General features: G+C 35.5%; 1 protein-coding gene across 2 annotated transcripts; it reads left to right on the forward strand.

Moving 5' to 3' along the window:
- Positions 1–7033: 7033 nt before the first annotated feature.
- Positions 7034–10444, forward strand: LOC140893088 (uncharacterized). 2 transcript variants are annotated; one of them, XM_073302158.1, is made up of 3 exons: positions 7034–7143; positions 9295–9466; positions 10052–10444. In XM_073302158.1, the coding sequence occupies exons 1-3, from the start codon at positions 7034–7036 to the stop codon at positions 10079–10081; spliced, it is 312 nt and encodes a 103-aa protein (XP_073158259.1). In that variant the 3' UTR covers positions 10082–10444. The 2 variants fall into 2 exon arrangements, with proteins under 2 accessions (XP_073158259.1, XP_073158260.1); XM_073302159.1 differs by lacking the exon at positions 10052–10444 and adding an exon at positions 9767–10019.
- Positions 10445–10875: the final 431 nt, after the last annotated feature.

The following is a 10875-nucleotide window of genomic DNA, read 5'->3' on the forward strand; positions in this document are numbered from 1 at the left end:
ATGATGATTTTTTTCTTCTTGAAAATTTAAATCGTGAACTATATAGAGCTGGGAAAATAGAAGAGTCTGCCAACTTGAGGTTGAGTTACCTTCTAGAGTTGTCGTGCAACATTCAACCGATTTATATAGAGAATGATCAAGATTTGAAAGCATATCTGTATTTTGGTTGTCCGAAAATGAGGCCAGTGCTTAAAGTTGAAATTGAACATGTTGTTGGTTTTTTGGATATTTCTGATAATGTGCATGAAGTTGGTATTGATGAAGGCAATACTAATTATAACGATCAAAACTCTTATGATGATTATTTTGATTTGAATATTGTTTCTTTGGATCGTAATAATATTAGTGAGGCTTTTGATGAGACAAATGTGGTTGCAAATAATGAGGCCGTTGTGGTTGCAACTGTGGATATTGATAGCGAGCCAATTGTGGTTGCAAGTAATGAGACAGTTGTGATTGCAAGAAATGAGTCAGATATGGTTGCAAATGTGGATATTGTTAATGACACATTTTCATTCACAGATGGTTCAAACTTGTTTGTTGGTCAAGAATTTCCAAACAGAGATGCGGTGAAAAATTTGTTAAGAAGAATCAGTTTGGAAGCATGTTTTGAATTTGAGACAGTAAAAAGTAGTCAGGTGGTGTATGCTGTGAAATGTACCGTGGCTAATTGTAAGTGGAGAATCTGGACCTCAAAGATGAAAGATTCACATGTATTCTCCATTCGAAAATATTACAATACACATACTTGTGATTTGACGGGGAGGCGTAAGAGAATCCGTAGAGCTAGTTCGGTTGTTGTTCGTGATATGTTGATGAATAATTTTCAAGGTAATCAAGTACAAATAACACCGAAAGCGGTCATGGCGATGATGCGCAATAATATTAATGCTGATATATCATATTACAAGGCTTGGAGAGGAAAAGAACTAGCAGACAATATTTTGAAAGGTGATCCTACCAAGAATTTTACTCTACTGCCTTGTTATTTGCACATGGTTGAGAAGATGAACCGAGGAAGCATAACAGACATATGTGTTGACGAGAAAAATCGATTCAAGTATATGTTTCTTGCTTTTGGTGCGTGTGTCAGGGGATATCGAAGCATGCGAAAATGTGTGTCAATTGATGGTACATGGTTGAAAGGCAAGTACAATGGTGTTTTACTTGTGGCATCCGCACAGGATGGAAATTATCATCAATATCCTTTGGCGTGGGGAATTGTCGATGGTGAGTCTACTTCTTCGTGGAGTTGGTTTTTGACGAAGTTGTTAGAAGTAGTACCAGACTCGACTGATCTGGTGATAATTTCAGACAGACATCAGGGAATAATTAATGCTGTTTCTAGTGTTTATAAAAATGCACATCATGGTCATTGTGTGTGGCATTTATCCCAGAATTTGAAAACCAGGTGCAAAAAAAAGGGCGCAACGGAAATGTTTTTGCAGATTGCAAAAATTTATAAGCAAAACGAGTTTGATGTTGCATACAGTGATTTTAGGAAGAGATATCCTGAGGCTGCGCAGTTTTTGGACGAAAGAGATACACTTGATCGATGGACTCGAGCATATTGCCCAAATACTCGTTACAATATTTTGACGACAAACGGGGTTGAATCAATCAATGCTAGACTACTTGAAGAGAGAAAGCTTCCTATAATATCACTTTTAGATTCTTTGCAGAGACTGACATCATCTTGGTTTGTCCGATATCGTAACGCATCGTTAAACCAGTGGATTCAACTATTAAAACATGTATCATTATATAAAATACTCGTGAAAATAGGATATACATATGTTATAACTTGAAAGATTATATATTAAAATCGTTAAACCAGTGGATTCAACTATTAAAACATGTATCATTATATAAAATACTCGTGAAAATAGGATATACATATGTTATAACTTGAAAGATTATATATTAAAATCGTTCAATCAGTGGATTCAACTATTAAAACATGTATCATTATATAACATACTCGTGAAAATAACGGATACATATGTTATAACTTGCAAGATTATATATTAAAATCGTTAAACTAGTAGCTTCAGCGGTTAAAACATGTATCATTATATAAAATACTCGTGAAAATAGGATATACATATGTTATAACTTGAAAGATTATATATTAAAATTGCTAAACCAGTGGATTCAACTATTAAAACATGTATCATTATATAACATACTCGTAAAAATAACGGATACATATGTTATAACTTGAAAGATTATATATTAAAATCGTTAAACCAGTGAATTCAACTATTAAAACATGTATCATTATATAAAATACTCGTGAAAATAGGATATACATATGTTATAACTTGAAAGATTATATATAAAATCGTTCAATCAGTGTCAACTATTAAAACATGTATCATTATATAACATACTCGTGAAAATAACGGATACATATGTTATAATTTGCAAGATTATATATCAAAATCGTTAAACTAGTAGCTTCAGCGGTTAAAACATGTATCATTATATAAAATACTCGTGAAAATAGGATATACATATGTTATAACTTGAAAGATTATATATTAAAATTGCTAAACCAGTGGATTCAACTATTAAAACATGTATCATTATATAACATACTCGTAAAAATAACGGATACATATGTTATAACTTGAAAGATTATATATTAAAGTCGTTAAACCAGTGAATTCAACTATTAAAACATGTATCATTATATAAAATACTCGTGAAAATAGGATATACATATGTTATAACTTGAAATATTATATATTAAAATCGTTCAATCAGTGGATTCAACTATTAAAACATGTATCATTATATAACATACTCGTGAAAATAACGGATACATATGTTATAACAAGATTATATATCAAAATCGTTAAACTAGTAGCTTCAGCGGTTAAAACATGTATCATTATATAAAATACTCGTGAAAATAGGATATACATATGTTATAACTTGAAAGATTATATATTAAAATCGTTAAACCAGTGGATTCAACTATTAAAACATGTATCATTATATAAAATACTCGTGAAAAGTTTCTTGGTCAACCCAAGAGTTTCTTGGTCAACCCAAGAAGTTTCTGGGTCAACCCAAGCCTTGGGTTGACCCAAGCTCTATTACCCAGGGCTTGGGTCGACCCAAGGCTTGGGTCGACCCAAGCTTTGGGTAAACCCATAGCTTGGGTCAACCCAAGCTACCCAAACCTTGGGGGTTCCTTGGGTCGACCCAGGGTGATCCAAGCCTTGGGTCAACCCAATGAGTTTTGGGTCGACCATGATTGTAAATCGTTAAACCAGTGGATTCAACATAATTGGGAAAATAAAACCTTAAATTCATCAATTCAAAAGAAATAAAGATCAATGAATAGTCCATTGATTATCAAACATATTACAGAGTAAAAAAAATCTAAACTCAGTTACAAGTTTGTCATCTAACTTTAATACTAGGTGATCACTTTTCTTGGATAAAGCATATCCAGCAACGGCGAGGACAAATGCTCCTGAATCCTCACTGTAAAATAAAAAAAATATGAAACTATTAGTCATCTGTCAATGATAACATATTACACATTAGAGATATGATAACGTACTGTTTAATCTGGGCTTTGAACTCATCAAACATTTTTATAGACCATGACCTCTCAGGATGTGGGTTGTTCCCAACAAAAGATAGAAGACGAGCAACGTTGATAAGTATAGGCCCTATGTCCTCATCCAGATCTTTGCACTTAGGATCGTGCTTTCGCTGCAAATCATATATAGTGCACTTATTGACCCCTGAAACGAGTTTTAGTAAAAACCATCGTCCATCTCTGTGGACTGGGATGAGGATTATTCGCGCCTTTGCCCAGGAGACACAAGGCCATTTTGGATCCATCCCTTTAACCACCCCTACCACATTTGTTTTGAGAATTCGGTTTTCAACTTCATCCACCACGGACATCGACACATAGAAATGCCTATCCATCAGGGACACGTTTGTTGACATCACTTCAGGATGTTTTAGCTGAATCTCGAGTAATCCACGGAGAGCTTCACCCATGAGCTAAATTCGACAGAAGAATATTTTTCAAAGATAAAAAATAATTGATCTACAAATGTTCACGAATTTTAAATGCTTACACAAATCGTGACGAGCGAATTTGCGATTGTCATGGGCTTGTAGAACGATTTGTCATAATTGTCATAAAATCCTTTTATTCTGCTAGGCGAACTTACGAGCATCGATGCTCTAACTCGAGCCAACGAGTTGTTTACCTTGAAAGTCAAGTACTCCACAAATGGCCTCACACCGTCACAACCTCTCGACGTGGTTGCCTCAGAACCTGACATAACCGCATTAGGAGTCACCTAAATATCTAAAAACATAAAGTTGATCATTTATTATGTTATGATATACATAAATATATACGTAAAAAAATGCATTAACTCACCTTCAAAGGATTCCTCTGGTATAGTTGGCAGCTCAACTCGGCTATTTTTGGGAAACAATTCCCTGATCATATTATCATCAACACCTAACAGTATACATCAAACAACTTAAAATTAAAATGACAATTTTAATACATAATTCTCTTATGTGCACTTAATTAAAAATTACTCACCAACGTCTGCCTCAAGTACAGATGATTTTCTCTTTTGCCTTCTGCTATAGACCATGCTATAATCTCTCTGAACATGTACCGCCGTCTGAGACCTGATCTCAGCCAAACCTGCTCTAATCTGTTCAGTCAAACTCGATCTCAACTCATCAAAACCAGCTTTCATTTGCCTTATACACGCTCTGGTGTCGATAAATTGTGCTCTCATCTCAAGACGCAATGAGTTAACGGTATCATCCAATTCACTCAAACGCCGCCCAAAATGATGGTCAAGGGATGATGTGCGGCGAGTAGGATTGGCTCCAACGTAGACTCTAGGCCCCGTACGAATGGGACGAAGAGTGCTAGAGCTGGATCTAATGGCATCAGCAGAAGGGGTGCTGGAGCTGGATCTAGTGGCTTCAATAGAAGGGTTGTTAGAGCTGGATCTAGTGACATCATGCTCGAGAGGGTGCTGGCTGCATATAACAGCCTTACCCTGACTCCACAACTCTAGTACCCGAGTGGTGACGACATCTGGTGCAGAATCAACAAAAACACCGGTGGTATAATACGATGACATGAGCTCCTCATAAGTAGGAGTCAAATATCCAACACAATCCTATATTTATTTAAAATCGTATCAGATAAATAAAAAAAATTATGTCCACAGCTACGATATCAAATTAATTAATATTACTTACGTTTATATCACAGGCACCAAATGCTGCACTAACATCAACATCAGACGGGGCACGATTTGCAGGCCACATGTTCGTCACCCACTGAAACATCCTGGGCAAAATCAAACCGTCTACCATATCTTTTCTCTTGGCAAACTTTTGTGCCACACTAGGATAATATTCATAAGACAAGATCTGCGAAAATTATTTCAAACAATATTATTATTATAAATAAAAATAACAAAGTCACTTTTAACATTCAAAAAATGATATACCTGCAGAGGCAGCACAAAACCACATAGAAGAAAATTGCCATGAACTTCTTTACAACCATGTCCCTGGGAAGTATATTTCTTTAAAAGGTCCTTCTTCAAAGATTTGACGGCATCATGATAGGCTATTCTACCCCAGGGATACTTATTAAACCTATCCAAATCATCTATAAGACTTAGACATGTACGGTCGACCTTCATGTTTTTTTTCCTACTCCCCCCACAGAATACAGCAGAATAAAAGTAAATATTAGCCATCTTCAACTTCTCCACATCTATCCCCACAGTCTCATTTTGTCCTACGGCAGTAATCTTTGTCTCCAAATCACTAAGAAAAATTTGAGACTTACCAACAAAGTGTCTCGAGACAAAGATACTTTCTACATCTGGTAGATCTGTCGGCTCTATACTGCAGCTGAGACCTGTTATTAAACAATATTCTAACATAGAAAATCTAACTGGCCTTTTACGCACGACCATCCAAAAATCATCACTACCGTTATCAACTATCTGGCTACTCATTAGATACCACATAATTTGACTTGAAACATTAAAATCTCGGTGATACCTAACGAGGTTACCAAATGGTGACTGATCAAAAAACGTTGCTATTTCCTCGTTGTTCAGATAGTTATGAATCTTCTGGGCAGTCTCTTTATATCTCGACTCAATTGTCAATTTCACACGAAAAATTGCATTTCTGCCCAGTTTTGTTGGCAAATATACCTATGAAAAAATAAAAATAAAACAAATACATTAGAACAATAAAAAATAAATACTGAATCATGGATCAAACAAATCTATGTATCTAGCCAAGCTCAAGTGAAACCCAAGCGTGGGTCAACCCAAGGCTTGGGTTTACCCAAGGAAGGCTTGGGTTGACCCAAGCTTTGGGTCGACCCAAGCCCTGGGCAGAGCTTGGGTCAACCCAGGGCTTGGGTCGACCCAAGCTTTGGGTTGACCCAAAGCTTGGGTCGACCCTGGGTTGACCCAAGCTTTGCCCAGGGCTTGGGTCGACCCAAGCTACCCAAACCTTGGGTTCCTTGGGTCGACCCAAGCCCTTGGATAAACCCAGAGTTTGGGTTGACCCAGGGCTTGGGTCAACCCAAGCTACCCAAACCTTGGGTTCCTTGGGTCGACCAGGGTGACTCAAGCCTTGGGTTAACCCAAGACACCTAAGACCCAGTAAATATAAATTTTTTAAATATTATCAGATCCTTGTTAGCCATTTGATTCATGGAATTTGATATGTGTTGGATGAGAATGGATTTAGAGAGAAAAAAAAAGTGACCTGCGAAAAGGGGGAGGGAGAATGGAGATGAGAGAAGGAAGATGGGTGAAAACTGGGAACGTTGGATAATGAAATATTTGGTAGAAACAAATAGATTTAAGTTTTTTAAAAAAGTTAAATAAAAGGATATATTAGTAATTTAAACAATGAATCCTTCTTTTTAAATACGATAGAATGCACTCCCTTTTATCTAAATTTCCCCGAATCAACTGAGGGAATCATGGGAGACGATGGGGTGAAGAATGAAGCAATGGAGATTCTTGGATTGTTTCAGGTTCTCCCGCGTCTCGTTGTTTTCGATCTAGATTATACCCTCTGGCCTTTCTACTGGTAAATTTTTTGCCTTTTTCGCCATTTTATTTTTATGAATTTTCTGCTGATGCTTTTTATTTGTGTCGATTGAGAGATTCTCCTCTTGGAATTTGTGAAATTCGTCCGTATTAATGTTTTTTTTTGGGGGCTCAATTTGCAAAAAAAAATGTTGGAAATTCCCGCGATTGTTTCTTAATTGCTTGGGATGATGAAGATCGAATGTGCTACAGATATGTATGTGGCTTTATTCTCTTTTTTGTTGACGACTCCAACTTACCTCTGAAACTAAATGAGTTGAACTTGTTAATGGAATTATTTCCTTTTGAATTGAAATCAATTTCGAAAAGATTCTGGCTTGAGAAATGATGCCCATTGTTACTCTTTTGGTTAATGGTTGTGTTTATACCCCTTGTACGGTACCCATCCTCGAAGGATTCGAGAGTTTAGTTCCACTACTGCAGCATGCCAGTGCTTGAATATGTTAAAACTATTAAAGAATCAGTTAGAACTGGATTTGAACTGCGTTTTTTGGCATTTTGTTTCAGCGTCGACGTAGCCGTTTGACTTCAATAGTTTAATTTGATTTGTTGACACTCATTGTGAAACCCCGGATTTTTAGAATTTATATTTTAATTCGTGGTATAATTATATATTCCGAGATAATTTTGGAGATAGAGTATATATTCAGATTTTATTAATTTTGTGAGATATTTAGTTTACAAAAATAAGATAAGTAATCAAGATATAGATGGAAGCAAATCTCAAGATATAGAAATTTTATTCAAACTTGAAATATCAAGATTTTGTTATATGTTAAGCTTATTTTTTTTGTGCCTATAAATAGTGGAGCAAACACAAGAAAAACCACACACAAAAATTAGCTATCTTTCTCTCCATTCTCTCGAAGAGTAGCCTATAAATTAGGGGGAAAGAATTCGCTCATTCGTTCGAGAAGTGAGCTTAGCCAATTGGGTTTTCTTGCGTCAGTCAACCATTTCTCCGATTATGCACGTGATAGTGTTATAGGAATTTGGAGAAATAGTGCTCAAAGTAATCTTCCAATAGTTCGAGAAAGTCAAGGCTGAATTTCGGGATTTGGTTTCGGAATTCGAGAGTTGCTTCACCAATTCGAGTATTGATTTTCGCATCAATACGGTAAGTGGGCTTATATTTTAAAATTATACGTATGTTTTGAAAATTCGATCGTTCATGTTAATCGTTGGAATTTTGTTATTTAATATTGTTCATGATGAAAGTTTGTTAAAAGTATGTTTTGGCACTGTTAGGACTCAAATTATGAGTGGAAAGGAAATTTTCGAACCATGTTATGTTATGGCCCTGATACGGTGAGTAATAATAACCGTTCTATGACCTCACCCCTTAGAGGGATTACATATAGGGGACTGATCAGTTAGCCACGATTAATGAGAGGAATTTCAGTGTCTGGCCAAAGTTATGTTATGCTATGTTATGTCATGTCAATTATGTTGATGATGTTCATGCTATGCTATGTTAAAGACATGATATATGAAATGTTTACGCTTTAAATTAATTCATGAGCTTTTGAAATAAATATATATATGTATATATTTTGGTATGATCGATCGGCCCCCACTTGCTGAGTGTTTCCCAAAACACTCACCACTTACTTTTTTCCCTCCCAGATTATGAAGATGATGATGTAGAAGTTTGTGAGCAAGATATGTTTTGGGGATGGTGATAGATGATCAATAAGACTAAATTTCTTTATGTTTATTTTCAGGATTTTAGCATTAATGTTTTATTATTAAGTTTTTAGACGCTTTCGCATTTGTTTTGTTATTTTGGATTTATCGAGTTGTAAAGACAATGTTTTGGAGTTTATTTATCAAATAGACTGGTTTTAGTTAAATTCTGTACTAAGAGGCTGGTTGTTTTCGAATTTTATTTGAAAGCAACGCCGTGTCACCCGACCCGGGAGCGGGGCGTGACACTCATGGTGTCAGGGTATGTTAATTAGCAAACAGATGGATAACTAGATTGCATTTTTCAAGTATTCTAATCAATTACTTTTCTTGGTGGATGTGACTGTTGTATGTGCTTTAATTGTCGTATCCTGCATTGCAGGCTTGCCTTTGAGAGTTTCTTGAGAACATTGGTATGCTAATGTAATATGTTGATTTGTTTCAGTGAATGTCGTTCTAAACGTGAGATGCCATCATTGTATCCTCATGCCAAAGGCATATTGTATGCTCTTGAGGAGAAAGGCGTTGATATTGCTATTGCCTCAAGGTCACCTACTCCTGATATAGCGAACACTTTTCTTGAGAAATTAGGGGTAAAATCAAAGTTTGTTTCTCAGGTGAGCTGGATATTTTGTTTTGTTTTTGCTTTGAGTGAGTGTACCAAGATTTTTATGTCTATATCATCCCATGATTTTTTTTCTTTTATAATAAGTACCTTGAAAAGAGAATATGCTCCAGTATAAGAGGCTTATGCAGAGAATCATGACATTGTCAAACAATATTAAGACAACATGACCCATGGCTTTGTTTTTGTATGCTTGGAGATACCTCTGACTTTTCTATACCCCAATCAAACCTAGAATAATATTTGGTTGATGTTTTTTTCCTTTTTGAAGAAAATATTTGGTTCGTTTCAGCAAACAAAAATGTGGGGAGTATGACCATTAAGATGCAAGATATAAGCTAAAAGATGTCCATTTTTAAGTTAATCTCTTAACTTGTCTTGGAAACAATGTAAATTTCACATTGCCGTCAAATGGGGATTTGATGTAAAAATGTGATAGTTGAGTTACTTGCCAATCCTAGTATGCATTCAATAAATTTTTGGCACTTGTAGTGTTCGAGATGTACCATACATTGCTAAATGAAAACTTTTTGCATATTAGCAAGGAGACATGTACTGAATATTTCTAAATTTCCAGGAATGCTTGCCACTTTACCAAAAGCTATAGCTGGTAGTAATGGTGTAACTCAAATCTTTTAAACCGCACATCAGCCCAAGCGATATGGTTCGATCGCTCTATTAAGCAGGGATAATTATTGAACCCAACAATCTCCCACCCAATAATTGCACTCTTTGCAATCAATGAAAATCGAACTCATGATCTTGACTCTGATACCAATTGTAGGACCGAGCGCTTGCCGCTTTACCAAAAGCTATAGCTTGTGATAATGGTGCAACTCAAATCTTTTAAACCACACAACGTTCGATCGTTATACCAAGTAGGGACAATTATTGCACCCAACATTTTATATATCATTTTATTTGATGGACAAAACTCGTTAACTTTGGGTATGTTTCAGTATGAATTGAGATTTTGATGGGTCGGGATGGTATCTAGTCCTTCAAAATTGAAACGAATCGGTTTTCTGGTTCTATTGAACTTGATCCAAGCCCGATTTTCATTGGCATCCCTTATATCATGCAAAGGGCACGAAGCGCACACCATTTTGATGTGTGAAGCTTATTCGATGTATGGCGCCTCGTTCACATATCGAGAGAATTATAATTTTGGTCATATATTGTTTTTTCTTTCGATTTTGGTTATTTATAGTATTGTTGATTTTTATTTTAATATATATATATATATATATATATATATCTATATATATATATTTTTACAATCTTAATATTTTTCGATGTGGCAATAACATATAAAATAATATTAATTGTCCCACGGTAAAAGATCTAATTTTTTTGAAAATACATGTCTATAAGCGTTTACTTGGCTTGATAAACTTAGGA

Source organism: Henckelia pumila, chromosome 3 (genome assembly GCF_033568475.1).
Source record: "Henckelia pumila isolate YLH828 chromosome 3, ASM3356847v2, whole genome shotgun sequence".
Lineage (NCBI taxonomy): Eukaryota > Viridiplantae > Streptophyta > Magnoliopsida > Lamiales > Gesneriaceae > Henckelia > Henckelia pumila.

What these genes read in the sequence shown, in the direction of transcription:
- LOC140893088 (XM_073302158.1), top strand. Translation starts at nt 7,034, where the DNA reads ATGGGAGACGATGGGGTGAAGAATGAAGCAATGGAGATTCTTGGATTG. An exon ending in ACCCTCTGGCCTTTCTACTG is followed by an intron (nt 7,144 to 9,294) that starts GTAAATTTTTTG and finishes GATTTGTTTCAG; the next exon opens with TGAATGTCGTTCTAAACGTG. An exon ending in AATCAAAGTTTGTTTCTCAG is followed by an intron (nt 9,467 to 10,051) that starts GTGAGCTGGATA and finishes CTAAATTTCCAG; the next exon opens with GAATGCTTGCCACTTTACCA.